Source organism: Phaethon aethereus (genome assembly GCF_964289735.1).
Source record: "Phaethon aethereus genome assembly, chromosome: 3".
Lineage (NCBI taxonomy): Eukaryota > Metazoa > Chordata > Aves > Phaethontiformes > Phaethontidae > Phaethon > Phaethon aethereus.
In genome coordinates, this window is record NC_138576.1 from 16,120,540 (window position 1) to 16,139,326 (window position 18,787).

At 42.8% G+C, this 18,787-nt stretch overlaps 1 protein-coding gene across 1 annotated transcript in view; it reads right to left on the reverse strand.

Moving 5' to 3' along the window:
- LPIN1 (lipin 1) overlaps positions 1–18,787 on the reverse strand; it is a gene marked incomplete at both ends in the record, with an annotated part of 84,856 nt that overhangs the window by 52,964 nt on the left and 13,105 nt on the right. The window contains one exon of the mRNA XM_081997406.1: positions 7,558–7,614. Within this exon, the coding sequence (XP_081853532.1) occupies positions 7,558–7,614 (57 nt within the window). The remainder of the gene's footprint in view (positions 1–7,557; positions 7,615–18,787) is intronic.

An 18,787-nucleotide genomic window follows, 5' to 3' on the forward strand; every position in this document is an offset into this window, starting at 1 on the left:
GAAATCCTTACTTGTCTTGTGCTGCACCTCAGCATATAACTGTTCTCACCAGTTACATCTCTATAGAGGACCAAGCGCTAGTACATAATCTCCCATACCATCCGAGCCTTCGCACGGTCATGGCTGTGGTTTTGGCTCAGCCCAGCGCACAGTTTGGAGGACAGTATGGTCAGGGAGTAGTCTAAAAAGTAATCTGGAGTTAGTTACCCACAAAATTAGATGGCTGAGGGAGTACTGTCAGGAGGCATGCTCTGCCCTTGCAAGAGTCGAGTCCCTGGCGGTGTCATTTCCAAAACACGCTCAAGAATGATGAAGTTCTGAACTATTATTGTTTTATCCCTGTAACATTCTCCCTTTGCTGGGTTTTCTCAAGGCATTGTGTTGGGCAACACGAGTTTGTTTCCCAAGGTTTGAATCTAAAACTGTCCACAAACTTTGGAAGGACCTGTTCATGGAAGTTTTTTCTTTCCAATCCTTCCCTGGTCTGTTCGTATCCATCTATTATTACTCACCTAACTCTTGATTCCTGTCCCAAAGAGCTTACAGTTTACCTATTCACTTTGTTTGTACAGTTGGGGCACAGTGGAGTTCTAGCCTATGACGTGGGCTCATAGTTAGTATGAAAATACAAGTAAGAAGGAAGTTGAGCTGTGCAGTCTTCTGTAAAACAGTAAAACTGGGCTAAAAAAAGTCTACAAGCACAGAACAGGTTAATAAAACTCAGAAACAGATTCCTAGAGAGCAGTGCATAAGTTCATGCAGGGCGAAAAAAAAAAAGGCTTCAATTCTAGGTTGGGACACTAGGTTTTCCTGGCAGGTATGTTGCCAGTGAGCAAAATAACCACTCAAACCAAAAAGTTAATTATTCAATGCATTATCAGTAATGTCTCCCACTAAAACTGGAGTTCATGTTCAGTCACGTAGTACCTGGCTTATGAATGATTGCAGTTGTTAATGCATGCACACTGTGCATGTAAAAATAATTCAATAAATAGAAAAGTTGAGCTTTTAGCTTTCAATTTATAATGAACTCATAAGCAAAGATGGCTCTGGAGTATGGTGCTGACATTCTCTAATACAAAGTAGCTCAAAGTAGCTCAGGCAGTATAAATTAGGAGGTGATTTAGTCTTACTCCAGTGTAAATCCTGGCATCTAATCCTCCTCTTAGTGCTTGATGTATTTGAGAACTTTTTAAAAAAAGTGTAAGTAGATGTTATTTAGTCGCAGAGATTTCTAAAACATTTGGCCCCCTTGACTTAGACTTGTGGCCAGTTTTGTCTGTCCTGCTGGTTTTGCTTTGTCTCTGTTCCTGGGATCGACTGTTCCCACTGTTTCAGTATCAGGTGATTGAAGATCAGAATAGTAAACAATACTTTGAAAAGAGAAAGAATGCCGTCCTTGTCCAACATAAAGGACAGAGTTTATTCCACACGAAACCATCTTGCTTTTGGAAGCATGTTCAATCTGTCACATTTAGGCAGATGCTTCTGGCCTGCACCAGCCGTCAAGTCTGCCGCGCCCGAGCTCCGTGCAGTTTGCCAGCAGTAGCTTTTGGATTTTGCTTTCCATATGGTCACAGTTCCCAAGTATTGTAATTGTCTGCTGACAGTCGCACATGCTAGGCCAATATGCTTCTGACATCATTTCTTGTCTTCCTTCTTTGGCCTCGCTGTTAAGAGGTGAGATGATGACATCATCCTCAGGAAGACTGTGATGTCATTAGAATTGCTATAAAGTTTAAGTCATCGATGAGGCAGGGGAGTTACAGGAGAAAAGGGAAACCAAGAGGATTATTTTGTAATAATGTGGGATTGTAATTTTCCAGGAACTGTTGCAGCTGGAATGAGAGGCAGGGCAGGAGGCGGTGGTCATGTACCAAAATGCTCATCTGTAACAATAACACGCTTATCAGCTCCCATGCTGTCTGGGCTTGCATTCCATAACCAAACTTGTTTTTGAACCAAGTACTTTTGGACTTGCTTTTATGACAGATACATTGTTCCCCCCCACTGCCCCCAAAACATATAGTCCCAAAAATGGGGACCTGTAGCCAACAAACTACCAGACAAGTTTTTTTTTTGCCTTCTCAGAATATGACAGGTCTTGATGATGAAGGTTCTGTTAAAAGAGCCTTTCTTTTTCCTTTAGATCCACATACAGCCTTGCAAAACCATGAAAACCTCAGTGCTTCCTTTATATCTCAGCAGCTCTGTCCACAGTCAAAACGCAGTTCTCTGCTGCAAAATACTTGCTGCTGAGAAACAGAGGCATCTATTGAGTCCTATGATCCAGACACGGCCAAAGCAAAAGAGTGTAGGAGCATTTAAATTAGGAGCAAGAGGCACTAAATATATCAACCCTGCTGGAGGTCCACTTGTACCAGTCCAATCTCATCAGAAAGTAATTTAGCTCCAAATCTGTAAATAACCAGGGTTGAGCTCTCTAAATATAATCTTAGCTTGGAAAATCTTGAGCCCTGATAAAGCAAAGCAATCACAGTGTATGAGATTAAGGATGTAACAGTGAAATCATCAACATGTTCTTTCTCCAGCCAAAGCCCAGCATTCCTGCATAGGCAGGAACAGGGAATTCTGCACTGTCTCAGGTACTGTCATTAGTTCACGCTGTCATGTAAACGGGATGAAAAGGGTTTTTAATCCCCCCTCAAGAAAGAGGCAGGTGGAGGATTGTGAGCAAGCTGTCAGGAGAGGCAGATCCTGGCTGCCTTCTCCCCCACCAGTGAACTGATGGGGGAGGCCTCTGCCTCTGCAAAGCTTGCAAACTTTGCCCAAAAGTTCCCCTCTTCAGCCCTATCTTATTAATTTTGCTGGAAAAAAGCCCTATGTTATTAATTTTGCTGGAAAAAAGTGAGATAATTCAACCCCTTGCTACTATTTCTTTTTTTTCCCGTTCACTAAGACTCAGCTTTCTTGAATATTTGAAGTGGTAGAATGTAACCAGGTTAAGCAATTTTTTTTTTAATGTCTGTGTGTATCATTTCAAAGGGCACTTTTTCCACTTCTCCCAATTCGGCCTGTGCGGCAGGTGTGGATCCCGCGCCTCCGTCCGAAGGGCGCCCGCTTTCCCTCCGCAAGGCTTCCTGTAGCAGCGAGGCAGGCACAAGGGTGCACGTCTGTTAACAGCTTTGGCCCTCAGGTCTTCCCACACTGTCTTCTCCCTTCTCCTCTGCCCAGCTGTGAGGACACCCTAATCTGGCAGCATAGATTTCAGATCTCTCTGATCTTTAACCTCTAGACTCAGTATCAGGGGATTCGGGGGGAGAGGTCGGATACTGTTTCGGGATAACCTGTTTTAGAGGCATTTTCTTTGCAATTCCATTCTTAGGGATTTTAGTGATTACAGTTTATGCCAAGGACTGTGCTTGTTCTGGATTTAAAGTACAGTCATCCTTTGAATGCTTGTGACAGTCATTTCTTCAGGCAAAGTCTGGGCTGTATGGAACAAGGATAATGTTTAAAAATTTGTCTTAAGCAAATGATCTTTTCAGTCTTGCTTGCTGTCAGAGCTGACCTAATCTTACTGCTGTGGGCTGATTTGTTCCAAAAATATATTGTTACTGATAAAGTTAACGATCAAAATTGTATTGAAATCCTAGAAACAAGTTGAGGCACAGAATTAAATCCTGCATATGCAGTCACAGGACAATAAATTCTCTTTACTTGCATCAAGCCTGGGCAATTAATCAGTAAATAAGGTTGGTTGTTTGCTGCAATCTTTCTCTTATCTAAGCAGTTCACTCTCCTGGTTTAAGCTGAAGACTTGTATAAAACTCTCAGAACCTCTAGGTCAGGTATGTTAAAGCAGGAATATTCTCATTTATTTCAGTTTTGAACCTGCTATCTTTCTTTACATCTTCTCTAAGGACATGCATATCAATGTGATATTATCTGAGGAATTGGCTTCATTTTTATGATTTCTACATCTGGAGTGCTGATATAGTTAATAAATGCAATTGGCTTTGCAAAATCATGAAAATAGTACCTTATTTCAGTTTCATGTTCAAATTTCTATGAGTGGGAGAAGTGTCCCTGGTAACTCAGTAAATCCTTCCCTCAAAATATTCTTGGTGTCAAAATGAGTGTAGTCTCTCCAGAAGTGTTACAGCACTACAATCCCTGAACATAGTAATGAATGTTGTTTTAGAACGGCAACTAAACAGCATTTCATCTCCATCAGTCTAAGAATACTTATTTGGAAAACCAAACTTAGGTTTGCTGTGACAAAGAGTATATCAACCAATTTGGATTTGGAAAATGAAGTATTTAATGGAGGAACTAGTCTGCATTGAAAGGAAGTATTTCTTTTTTCTGATTTTTGCTATGATGATTTAAGTATGATGTATTTGAGTGGCTCTCATGAGGCAATGATCTATTATAAGGACATCTATTTCAATGTTGAACTGAGAAAGTTGAAACTATTTTAGTTAGTCCAGTATTAAAATCGTGTAAATGAACATGTAATCAACTCTGCCGGCTCCACATATCATTCTCTAGATCCTGCCCTTACACAAAAGCCAATGAGGGTCAACTCCATGTTCACAATTTGAAAAAAGCTTGCAAGCACTCGCACATAAGTACAAGCACTTTTTCTAAAAACAGTTTTTTTAAAAACTCTGTGTCTCAGAGTTATTTCGAGAAAATGACTGCATTCAAGAATTAGCACACTGTGACAATGATTTATCCCTGTTCCATAAATTTGGCAGAGGTGTTCCTTAAAACAAGCATTTTGCATAAGTCTCTGGAAATCATTTACTTCAGTGAAATTAGTGGAATCCATTTCCTTAGGTCCAGCATGTTCTGGGGTAGAAAGCCTTTGTCCTGGCAGCCTGTATGCTTTATATATTCCGTTATGCAAATCTGAGAATTCATCAGAGACTTTGCCTCACTCCTGCTACCCTCATTACAGTTTGCTCTGCAGTTTATTTTCGGCAGACAGATCTACGCACCATGAACAGCCCCTCAAACTCGCAGCTTCTGCCCACAAAAGCAACCTAAGCTTGTTTTACCATTATTCGCACATCAGCGACATTGTGTTCAGCGTATCATGCGCAAAAAGAAGCCCCATCCCAGTGAGTTTAGAGTCTGAAAAGTATCAGGCCTGATGCTCAGTTCACACAAAGCGACGTAATCCCATTCAAGCCAGTGAACTCTGTATTACACAACCAAAGGGTCTTACTCATTGTTTCAAACAGGTGGAAATTTTTTTTGAAAAGCAAGACTAGGAACAGGCAAGCAGACAGTGCTTTGTATCAAGCTCTGCCATAATACAAGAAGAGACAAAAGCCTGGTCAGAAAATACAGAAAATCGTTCTATTTAATAGAATAAAAAACAAAGTCATACCCACAGGTAGCTCAGAGTCATGTCAAAGTACATGTCTGCTTCTGATCTGAACTCTTCAGACACCTTGTTTTTCCCCATGCCCACCCCCACGCTGCAATTTGGGCACAAACAAAAAAGCCTCCCTGCGCAGTCATGCCGGTGATACGGGATGCCCCTCCCTGCAGCACTAGGTGACAGCCCAGCTCATTCACCCTGCGTGTTTTGCATGTTGCTCGCATGGGGTTGGGATCATGCTTATTGCTCATCCACCTTGTCCAGGTCAGATGTAATTTATCCTGTGTCATTCTGCTTCCTGTGGCAGATTCAGTTTGATATGGTTTTCTCACTTTTTGTTTCATACTGCTAACGTGTCTGAACAGACACAGGAACAGCTTAGTGCGAACAAGTCTTTTGTCTGCAAAAGACTCTGAGAAACCTGATCTAGTTGAAGATGTCCCTGTTCATCCCAGAGGGGCTGGACTAGATGAACTTGGAAGGTCCTTTCCAACCCAAACTATTCTATGATTCTATGATTTCTTTATCAGTAGTGGTTTGCTAATTTTCCATGATCTCCCTTCTGTGTAGCATGTTTTAAATATAGCACATCCACGTTACAAAATTCTTCATCCTCCTCTTCTTTATGTATGTCTGTACTATGATATGAGAAATCTAGGACAAACAGCGTAATAATGATATATCAAAATTAATTCAAAATTTTGCCCAAATAAAACATAAACCGATTCTTCTTAAAGTATGATCTACCGCAAGAATGCATTATCCTCAGTTCTTTCAAAGTTACAGTACAAGTTCACATGACATGTTTTGGTTACCCAGGAGATGTTCTTGTAAAGTTCAGAATCTTACCTGAACGCAGATCCAAATGTTCCAGAGTTTGGAAAGGAAAGATCACATCTGTAGTGTTGCTTTACATGTGTTTAATTTTCAGCTTTTGTGCTGTCCTTTGCTAATTGGAGTTCCTTCCCTGTTTATTTTACTGGCATTTTGAATTCTCAGGTACCTTTCTGTCTGCATAGCTCAGGTACTGAGTTGGATGTCCAAACCCAACCCCTGCCAATGGCATCCAACCTCACCCTCATTTCAGACTGCCTGTTTGACTTATCCACCTGTCCAGTTTACATGACATTGCAAACATCAAACTCGTCGTAAAGGTTAGATCCTCAATTTGTAAAAGTTGACATACCTTCATGGAAATCTTGGCCTACATCTGCCAGACCCAAACTGAAAAGCTGCCAGGCCCTACGAAGCAGCTAGCACACCGAGGAACTACATGCAAGTCGTCATAGACTCCTGGATCAGGAAGGTTCCTCTGTAAACCATAGAGTAGATCCTACACTGCGCTGTGTAGGTTGTATGGGAACACCTGGGTGGGATCTACGTGAGATAGCACTGTAGCTATGCTGACACTATACTCCACCCAGGCTAATACGTCTCCTGTGAAACCTACGCAGAGCTGTACGGTCACTCCAATAGTTCAGCTAAGCGGATGTGTCTACATGGCTCTGCTTGGTGCTGGGTAGAAATGCTGTGGTCCTACCTGTGATTTCAAACACATCAGCCTCTAAATACTCTGCCCCACCATCACCATAAGAGTAGGTCACTGAGGAACACAGTCCAGAGTCACTTAGGAAATCATCTGGTTGGTTCCTGGATCTGCCTCTTTTCCCTCCTTCACCAGTCGTTCAGCAGCGGCAGTTCTGTAGCTGGGGTGGGAAGTGCTGTTCTCCCTCTCTCCTTACTTCTCCTGAGTGGTTCTTCTGTCTGTGGCTGTGTCCCAAGACCACCACCTCACAGATGTGTCTCTGCCTTCCAGGAGAGCAGTAGCAGGGGTATTTGGGCACGTTTTCCCTGGCTTGGGACATGTCTCGCATCTCGCATTTGCCACAGGTTTGCTGATTCTGTGCTTATTGCCCAAGTCAAGTGCCAAATTTCCAAATTTTTGTGCTGTTGCCATCCTTATCCTGCTAGTACCAGCCATAGGTGAAGGCCACAAGTTTCACAGAGCCACCCAACATTTCACAGCAATAATAATACCAGAGTGGACATATAGTAACCCAGTGTCCAAATGGTGACACTTGGACATGCTGCACTGGGTGCCAGAAGGTGGACAAGAGTTTTCCCAAAGACCCACCAGGCTTCAAGATAGGCCTGCCTTAAGGCACTGAAGTTAAAAAGCAAATGAACAATTAAATTCCTACATTTAGATTGCGAGTCCAAACGTTTCGAATCCAACCGGGATCTTTCATCAATGGAATCTGAAAGAAACAAAGAATAATGAGGAATAATACAGTTAGTTAACTATGCACAGAAGTTAATGTATCCAGGCCACAATGATCGTCCTTGAGACCCAGCTGCTCTGATGAGTACCTCTCCTGTGATTCCTTTCATAAGCCACATTGCCCTTGTGTCACCCTCACCTGTTATCTGTCCTGAGAGATGTTCTCGATTCTCTCTTTCCAGCATCTCAGTTTTCAGGGCTTTTGCAGAAGGATTTAATCCTCTGCTAGTAGGATCAGTATCGTCAGCTGGAGAGAGCTGATGGAGAGAGACCACAACAAGCTCTGTTTATTCTTTTGCAGGATGGGGATGCCCAATGCAAAGGACAGAGGCAGAGCTGTAATCCCACCCTGCTGCCTAGGGAAAAGATCTTTTCATATGGAAGCTTCCTTAGCTCTGTTTGTGGTACAGGAAGACCTCTAATACCCAGTAGGACAGGAAGAGGAATTCTGTAGGACAAGAAGAGCACAGGACTTTATTCCCTGCATAGTCCACTCCTGGTAGGCAACACAGGAGCCTCAACAGAGCAGCTGTACTTTCAGAGTCAGAGCCCCAAAGTTGAGGTGGCACGCAATTACAGTGACAACCTTTCTGAGTACATAGGAGTGAATGGTGACTTCATTTTTAAAGAAAACACAGTTGCAAGACACATTGAAATAAATTAACACCTAGTAAAAAGGGTAAGCTTCCAGTGTTGCTGGAGATGATGGGATTCATGTTTAAAATAAAAGGAAGAGTTATTGAACAGGAATTCTGTACTGCATTTGATATTATTTTTTATTCCATAGTGAAATTTTACACTGAAAGGACTATTTCTATAGGATTGATAAATACGATGATATAAACAAATAATTTGAAGGATTTCCCTTTGGTGTGCAGAAAAATTAATGTTCGAATAGGGACAGGTTTGCTGGTGGTGTGTGCTCTGAAAACATTCTTATTCCTTCATATTCAAATCTCAAAATTTTTCAAACCCAGATGCTCACGAGAAAAAAAAAAAACAAATTAATTCTACTCTATCATTCTCAAGTTATATGACACCCAGAATACTCTGTGGAATCTTACAGAGGTAATTTAAAAGGCATGAAATGATCCCTTTTCTGAACTCTATCTCATTTAGATACAGCTAATGAAGCAATAACAAATAAGGAGGAATCAGAAATAGAAAAACCAGCATTGCAAAAATAAATTCACCCAGTTCTGGTAGGTGCGGTTCTTAAGCGTTCCATTAATGTTCATTACACTCACTCACACACTCTGTTATACGTATAATTAGAATAACATTTCATGTGGGTGATATGAAAAGTAAGTTTGGGGTGGCACCATGAGGAGAAGACAGTAGACGTCTGGCACGTAGCCCTTCTCTGTTCATGGTAATACCTTGAGCTTGAGCATTCCATTGGGGATTGCACCACTCTATTCAAACACAATTTACCAAGTCTCTCAACATCCTTATGGGCCAGGAGGTATTATTAATTCCATTTTCCAAATGAAGAAACTGAGATACATCCTGATTAAATGACTTACTCTGTGTTACAAAGGAAGTCTAGCATCAGAATTAGAAACAGATCTCTCTCCATGTGGCCCATTGTTTTAATGACAAGCCTATCCTTTCTTTCTATTCTCAGAAGCAGAACAAAAATACCGTCATTATTGCACCAATAATTAAATGAACAGAAGTACTCTTGCAGGCTAAGTTATTAATTGAAATACAGATGTGTGTTGCATGCAAATACTGGGTTTAATATAGTTACGTTTTCCTGTTGTATGTGCCTGTTTGAGTTTAAGATGTATCTTGCTGCTTTGTTGACCAAGATGGTGGCTTGAAGATAGCAGTTGACTGCTCGGGGATAACATTAAATATTTAGAACATGAAATATCAGATCAATCACAGTAAGTGTTTATATACTTGATGTTTGTATTTCTGCTGCATATAAAATACATATGGTATACGTGTTCTATATTTTACTAGGGCAAGTTTCATCCCATTTTACACAGCCTGAGGTGTGGGTCTCAGTGTACATCTTTAGTCTTTGTCACTTTTTGAATTCTAGGAGCACTTCCACCTCCCAGGGAGAGGTGCAAGCCCCATCCATGTCTTGACCACGTAAAAAGGAAACCCTGATGTACTGGCTGGATGCTATGTTTGGGGAAGAAGAGTTCATTCCCTGGAAAATGCCTGTCCCACAGTTTGGCTGTAGCCTCCACATTTCCCAAAGGAAATCAGCTGTGCAAAACAAGAACCAGTCAGGGTACCAATCTGCCACCAGCAGAATAGCTGCTTTGGGGATGGGCTGGAAGGAGCAGCCGTGAAGGCAGGCAATACACTAGGAGGTGCCACCTTCTTACCACAAATATCAGGGACATGTTGGCAGAGTGGATCAAGGGGTTTTCTGTATTAATTCATCCCTTCTTCTTTCCCCAACCTTTGCAGCCTGTTATGGAGCCTATCCAGCTAGAAAACAGCTCATGTGAGTAGATGCCTTTTCAAATATCTATATTGATGAAAGGATTAGACTGACCCTCTCTTTCTTTCCTTTTCTTTCTCTTTCTTTCTCCTTCTTTCTCCTTCTTTCCCTCCCTCTCTTTCTTTCACTCACTTTTGTTCCTTCTTTCTCTCTCTCTCTTTTCTTTCTTTCTTAAAAACAATCAAAGTCCCTGATAAATCACATCCATGGTTAAATAAATAAATCTCAGAAACACAATAATAGGAACTGCCACAGGAAAACAGTACGTTTCATTAGCAGAAAAGTCAACAGTGTGTTGCAACAGAGTTGGTAATTGTACAATAGTGCTGCTGCCTGTGCATTCAGTTCCTCTGAAAAACAGTGATCAGAGACAGTCCTGTAAAACATTCTTTGTGTACTGGTGTAACAACCACGCGACTCTCCAGGATCCCTGCCAGCAGTTTAAAAGTACAGTTAATGTTGCAGTTAAGTATTTGATCTTTAGAGTTGTCTAATCTCTGCTCCTGCTCGCATTTGAAAAACAACCCTAAGGAGCTTTCATTCAGTCCTGCAATTAATGGAAAAATGTAATATTTATTGAATGATAGTTTGTCCATTGTTTAGAGGGACTGTTATAAATCATCTGTCTGCCTTCCTATTTAGTAGGCTTGGGAATGCAAACTGACATGAGTAAAAATTATTTTAAAGCAGACACAATGCATGAAACCTTTTCTTCAGCTGTGCCCGTCTCTGTAGTCACCCTGCTGACCTTAGAGAACAAAGCTAGCGTAGGGGAAAGATGACTTTGCACTTGAGCTACTGAAATAGGACACAAGGGCTATTCCTGTACAAGAAAACTAAACAGAGTCAAGGCACAGGCAGAGGCACTGGGACACTATGGTCTGCGCCCCGACGCTGGAAGACGGCGCTTGGCAAGGCTGCAGCCCCAGCCAGCTAGCAGCTCCCAGCTTGGGAGTGGGCACGGAGCATTTCAAACAGGCATCTGAATGGGCCAACTGGTTTTGAGGGTTGAAGAATCTTAATAGCATGGATATGACTAGGTCACGCCAGGTAGCATCAAAGCCAGAGGATGGGCACTGTCACTGTTTAGTTCACCAGCACCAGCGTAGCCAAGAGATCCAGATCTCCTCTGGAGCTACCTGAGCTTTCCTCCTGCCAGGACTGTGGACATATCATAAGCCCTGTTGCTCAGATTTCCTGATGTCAAACAGGAATAATATCCTCCTAAGTTGTCAGGGTAAATTCATTAATATTCATAAGAGAACTGTAACTTGTGGTGCGAAGCAAAATTTGCCTTTTAAGCCCTAAAGAGAGGCTTTATGACCCCATCTTGCCCACTCTGGCAGCATTAAGCCAAGACATACTTTTCCCAGCTACTTATGAAGCATTTAAGAATTAAGATATTTCTTGTGGGTTATAGAAGATGGAGTAAAACAAGAGAAGGTTCAGAAATAACAGACATTATGGCATGATATCTGCAGGAGAACAGATTAGTTTATACTTCATGCACTCGCTAGAGTGAAAAGTATCTTATATAAAAATATTGCAAGGAAAAAAGGACAAGGTGGTAACTGTAATCCATGTCTTCTTGGGAGAGGTATGGAGATGCAGTGAGCATGAAATGCAACAGGGAAACATTTAGGCATTAGGAAAACTTTATAGTATCAGGAGTTGGCAAGTATGGCTTGCCGGAAGAGCCTGAGATCTTTCAGAGCAGGCTGAACATGCATTTGTCAGAAATATTTTAATTACAGTTGAATTTGCCTGTAGGCATAGTAATGGACCAGATGATCTTTGAGTCTGTTCCAGCCTTGTACTCTATTATCCTGTGATAAAGTGAAACAGCAGGATGAGGCTGCATTTTCAGGCATTCTCTCCTAGCAATGAAATCTCACAGTGGAAAAAATTCAGAAACTGGTGGTGAAAACCCTGTTACATGAAATGTTTTGCATCTGAGTAAGAAAATAATGCAGAAACGAGCTGTAGGGAAGCATGGCAGAGTAGCCAAGGGACGGGCTGGGTGAACTAAGAGGCTCTTGTGTCTCAAACTTCCAACTCAGTCTCACGACATCACCTGACTAGTGTTTAACTCATCACACTGATGCAACAGATGTTGTAAACAAAGTTACTCATTTGTGAATTACTCAGGTAATTTAAAACTGGTTCCTACAGTAATCATGCCTCTTAATGTCGTTAAGTACACACGTTATGTATTCTTCGTTGCTGCTAATCCCAGATAGAAATGTTCTATTTCTTTGCTTAAGGAACATCTGATTTTAAAAAACTATTATAAGACCCATCTCTGATGCTCAGAGGTGACTTACATTTTCTCTATAGTGTGAGTGCCTAGTGCAGAGCAGCTGATCTGTTCTGTCAGAGAGACCCCGAGCCACTACCTTTGATGAGGGGATGCTATCTCCACTACAGCCCGTCTTTCAAGCAAGAAAGAGGAAGGAGGGCTGCCTTCTTTTAAAATAAGATGACAATCTTAAATTCAGCACATGACCATATTACCTTTCTAAAAGACCTAAAGAAAGAAAACAATTTCCCAGTATCTAGAGTGGTCAGGTTTGACTGACAACGTTAAGTTTTCCTGGAGAGGTGTAGCTAGAGTCAGGTGAAGCCTGGGACGTCAGTAAATAATGTCAACGAAATGTAACTAGAGAGACATCTGTCAGAAACTGCCGTAGTGAGTTCCTAGTCAAATGGCTTGATGTCTTATCCCACCAAGCCAAAGAATAGCTGTCTACACTTACTTTCTACAAGAAGGCTACCAAAATACAGCTGTTGGTCTGTAAGAGGCTACATGGGGGGCTACAGCACATGGAGATCAGCACAGCACAGTTTAAGTGCTTTGCAACATGGAAACCATCATTGAGCTTTATCATATGAAGCGGATGAGGCCCAACAAGAAAACGGTTCTGTTTTAGCACCTGACTCAAACTTGGCCTGCATCATTGCTTTAACATCAAAGAAGCCATTAGACTCAAGCATTTTGGTAGCTCCAGGGTCCCAAGGCATCACATGCAGAGAGAGGCACAGGTATAGGGTGGGAAGATGCCAAGCAGCTTGGAGCCTCCTTACTTGCCCAGCCCTCACAGCCTGCATTGCTCCCGGGACAGCATGGGAGCCAGGGCAGCTCCTGCAGCACGAGCACGATGTCCTCCCTGCCTCGTCACTGCTGAAAATACAGATAGCTGCATTTTGCACTGCCTCAAGTTCCGAAATTATTTTAAAACCTAGACCTATGCTGAATGCTTTTTAACAATCCAGCATCCATGGAATTTCTGTCCTGGAGCTCCAGTCTTCTTGCTGTGCTTCACTGGGAGAAGAGGAACTGCTGGACCCTTGCAGTCTGCAGCAGAGCCCCGGCACAGTGGTTCGCTAACCGCATTGGAAAGTGAGTCTGAGCACAGGTAGGAGGAACGCTACACGGCAGTTCGATTATTTAGCCAGGCACCTCGCTGAATACATCTCAGCACTGGGTTAATCCATGGGAGTCCAGCGCAGGTCTTTGAAATACACCTGTCCAGGTGCCTTAGGCCAGGTCTGAATTCTTTCTGCCGAGCTCCTCCCATTTCTTAACCCCGTCTTAGTCACTGTGAAAATTATCAGCTGTTTACCTAAAATCTTATGACACATCTATTGACAGCTGATAAGGGCTGTTTCCTCATCTCCACCAAACCACACGGCTCAAGGAGCGCGTTTGACTGCCGCCTCCATTGGCTGGCGTGGTGGCCCCACCGCCACGCCTGCTGCTGCCTTTTGGCAGATATTTTAATGACTGCAGTTAACACCGCACCTCGGAACGTTCCTCTTAGGAACTACCCCAGGCTACCAAAAGGTGTTTCATGAGGTGATGTTTCCACATCACCCGATCATCACACCCTCCCTCGTGGCTTCAGGCTTTCCAGACCCGGGGGCCTCCCAGCCCTCTCCTTTACAGAGCGGTCACCCCCACGCCTGGAAATGGGGGCTGCTGGCTGCAGCTCTCCACCAGACCACCAAGGAAGGCCATACACACCGCTCACCAGAGGAGGGTTAAAATGGCTGCCTCCTCCTCACAGTCAGGGGCAGAAAGCTGTCCGATAGTGGACCTGTATGACTGTACCTGCACCACGCCTGCTCTTGCATGTTGGGCTTAGCCTTCTGGCCAGCTTTGGGTCATCCGGACCCTCACTGTTAAGGACGAGGCAGAGGAGTTCAGAGCTAGATCTGGCAGAATATGGGATTTGCACCCATGAAGAATCTGGAAACTTCGGGATTTGCGTGATAAATAGAGAACAGACCAAGCTGATGCCCACCCCACTGATGTTCATACTGAGACACCAGAACCATGCTTAGTCATGTACACAGAGGACCCTCAGGAGGAAAAAAGGCAGGAGCTATTAAGAAGCTCTTGGCTTAGTTCAGACATATTCTGGTCAAACAGGTACGGCAGCCGAGCTAAACCCAGAGCCATCCTGTTTACAAGCTTGAGAAACTGGGTTTGTGACACATACTGGATCCCCAGGCTCTGCGGCACCCAGCAGCACGCAGGAATAAAAACTGCTGTAACTGCTGTGCTGCTGCCTGCTCTTTAAATAACACCGGGACCGGTTTGTGTGTGTTTCCACTTGCTAGTAGATTTTGCCATGGGTCACATACAAATACCTTGTAGAAGCTTGTGGGGAGCTTTCAGAAAGGAGCATTTCTCTGATCCCATGTCTCTTCTGTGTAAAGCTGGGTATGAGTTTCAGGAGTGGGGATGGGGTGAAGGAGATGACAGGCACAAAACCGGGTGCTGCACGCTGAAAAGCTGTACGCGCCTTTCACGTTGTGAATCGAAGCCTTTGTCCGTTTGTCCGAGGCAGCTGCCTCTGTAGCGTGGCATAAATGTCGCGGCAGAAAGTGGGAGGTAATGGTCACATCTGGGGCTGACCTTTAAAAATCATCTGGGCTTTTTATTCTCTCTGTTTACTTGGTTTGTTTGCTTGTAGACTTCTACTCAGAAGTCGTCCCTGTGGGTATCATAGCTATTTTAGGCTGCAGGTGATGCTTCCTATCCCCCTGCCCATTGATTTGTGGTAAGCCTCCCATCAGAATGCAATTTATTCAGAGCAGATTAAATTTTGCCACAGACTGAAGTTGCTTCATGTCGGTACTGATACCTACGTACTTACATACAAGTTACCATCCAGAGTCAGCAAGTGTACCAACAGAGTAATGTGCACAACAGATTTCAAGATATGGATTCACAACAGGTTTGAAAGAGTGATAATAAGCCTGAATTAAAGTGCAAGTGAATTAAAATATACATTTTTTTTCCACTTTTCTCTGTCCATCTGGGAAAAAAAGATACAGATAGGTTTACTATTTTTTCAAATCTTTCATGCAGTCAAATCTTAAAGCCTCACATGCACATTATGCACATACAGAAAAAAAATGTATTGTGTTTTATGTAGTCTTCATAGTTTTTTTAAAGGGATTTGCTAGCCATGGTCTTTTAGGGAGTAAGTTTAGGTCATTTTGTGGAACATGGGTATGTGTGTAACATGGAGAGGACAGAACTTTTGTCCCAAGATCAGATTTCTGAAATGGAAACAACAGGAGAGGAAAAACAATCCCACATGTGAGGGATGGGTCAGGAAGTTTGGAAACTTCCATTGCGGCTGGCACTATCGCGGGCTTTCTGTGCTCTGCTGCACAACCCAGCTTCTGGTTTTTTTAAATATAAAATAGAGAAAACAATGTCAACCTCAGACTACTGTTATGAAACAGAATTTCTCAGTGTTCACAAAGGTTCTGAGTTCCTTGGGTCAGTACATAGGGTTCACATGTAGTAAAGCCTACGTATATGTAAAAGTAAACACAAGTTCATAAATAGACTTTGGAAGCAGTTCCCCGCTGGATTTTATCCAGGAGATGAGAAAATAAGGAGGAGGGGAAAGCTAAGTGTGCCTTTCTTTGCACGTGATTTGTTTTTCTCACTAACGCTACACACTGTTCAGGACTATTTCTAGGAAGAAGGAGGTGGTCATAAAAGCCAATCAAAACACGCTACAACTTTGCTGACTAGTAGATAAACAGCATGTGCAGAACAAGAGGAAGTTTTTAACTTAAATTCTTGGGGAGAAGCATCACACAATGCAATGGGGCAGGAGCATATTATTCCTGCAAAGCAAGTTTAGTATTAGTTCATGTAAAAAGCTTTAAAAGTCTTTAGAAACATTTTAGAACATGTTAATAATCCCTTGGGCTTGACTGGGCTTTAACTAATACCAAAATAATTGGATTGGCTTTGAAATTGTTCCACCATGTAACAATATCACACTTCTAGAGGTTCCCTGCCTCTCCTCCTACTTCCCTTTATTCTCAAAATACTTTAAGTATTTTGCCTAAACCAGGCTCAGTGGCCTTGCATCTATCACTCTCATTTGTTAAATGTCATTTTTCTCCAGGCAGCTCAATGCTATGGGTGAAGCTTTACAGATCCCCACCATAGAGAACGCAGTTCACATCACCAGCGGATGCTCCACACAGGGCTGTCTGACTCCGGAGTAGAGCAACAGGTCCTAACATTAACTACAAGTGGCTATTTTGTGCTCCTGAAGATGCCGTTGCTGCTAGGCTGGTGGTGAAACAGCGCTGGATTGATACAGCAACAACCAAGCTGCCCTCAGGAATGCCATGAGGCTCCCTGGTTTCTGGATTTATAGCTTAAGAACAATATGGAGAGACAGGTCTCTCCATATGGTCCATGTGGACCCCAGGAGCAGCTGAGGGAACTGGGGATGTTTAGTCTGGAGAAGACGAGGCTGAGGGGAGACCTTATCACTCTCTACAACTACCTGAAAGGGGGTTGTGGTGAGGTGGGTGTTGGTCTCTTCTCCCAGCTAACTAGCGACAGGACGAGAGGAAATGGCCTCAAGTTGCACCAGGGGAGGTTTAAATTGGATATTAGGAAAAATTTCTTCACTGAGAGGGTGGTCAAGCATTGGAACAGGCTGCCCAGGGAAGTGGTGGAGTCACCATCACTGGAAGTGTTCAAAAAACATGTGGATGTGGTGCTTTGGGACATGGTTTTGTGGGCATGATGGTGTTAGTTTAATGGTTGGATTTGATAATCTTGAAGGTCCTTTCCAACCTTAATGATTCTGTGATTCTGTCTCAAGGTCTGCACCACAAACCTCTCCCAGAGTCCTGTGACATGGCTGAGGACATCAGAGAACCACCTGTGGCAGTGCAGGATTCTGACTGGTATTTCTGTTATCTACACAGGGCTGGTTTTCCCCAGAAGTGAAATCAAGGAATTCAAAGTTCCATTTTGTGAATCATTTTTATTGAGAATGTTGGATTTTAAAGGTACTCCTGCATTCAGTTGGATGAAGGATTATTAACTGCCCTGTGAAAAAAGAACACCACCTGATACTGCAGGCTAGCAGACTCCATTTTTAAATTGCCTTCACAGACTAGGAAGTCAGCAAAAAGTGAGACAGTGACAAGAGATAATCTGTTAACTCTAGCAGGCTCCAGCATATTTACTTGTTTTCTCTTCATTATGTGATGCCCATAATGTAATTATTCCTATGTGAAGGGATTCCTGCAGAGAGCAAGCAGACAGGACCAGCTGTTCTTGTTTTGCTTGAGGTGGCAACACAGGACTCTACTTTTTTGGAGCCTTTCTCACCCAAGTCACAGTTTTCATTATGTGGCAGTTTTCATTATGTAGAAAGATTTCCTGCCTCTGGGTTGGTTTGTTAGTGTTAGTTTCAGTGAGACAGCATTAGATTTGGAGCCTCCATGGTATATACAATGCAAAGCTGTTTAATGCAAGAACCCTCCTATATTCAGCCCAGATGCACCCATCAGATTAAGGGCAGAGAATATTCCCCCTGACTTCAAGGTCACCTTTCTTAAGTGAGATCAGATCCTGGGGCTGCCCCTCTTACCTTAGACATCTGTAACAAAGATGTTTACATCTGGATTCCCTTCCTAATCAACAGGAAGTGTAGCATTGCTACAGCATGATCCATCTGACCTACCTTAAGATGGCACGACACGGAGCACTCAAATATAACCTGTTTTCTGTAAATGGACCTCTGGCCTGTCTTGGGAAGACCATTTCTGTAACCACCTGCTGTTCTTTTTCCATTACATTTTTCACCCTTTTTCTCCACTGGATAGATCTGCTTTTGTACCTTGCCTAAAGCATACTGCTTCCATCAGCGGTTGCAGCTCCATGAAACAAAGTCAACTTTTCTTCAGCAAAGCTCTCATGGGCAATGGCAAAGTGAGAACAAATGCAAATACATCCTGAAAATCAGTACAGCAATCAAAAGAGCTTCGCGTTTATCAGTATTAAATTATCCCAGGGTTTACAAAGGAAAAGAACGCGCACTAAGACTTACATTTTATACTGCTGTTCACTGGCCTTTAGCAGTGCTTAGAAGCTTTAATTGTGGCCCACTTTGCCACACGCTGTAGAGGGACAAAAGGAAAAGGTTGTGCCAGGATCCCTGTTTTATGCAATCCTCCCTAATGGGGGGATTAGAGAGGTGAAGGATTTCCAACTATTAACTTTCAAAAGTCTGGTCAGTCATCTGCTGGCTGACACTTGTCACCAGTTTTATTAATGTAACAAGAAGCAAGACGTCATTAATGTAGGCAGCGTAGGATGAGCTGACAAGTCTGCTTGATGTGT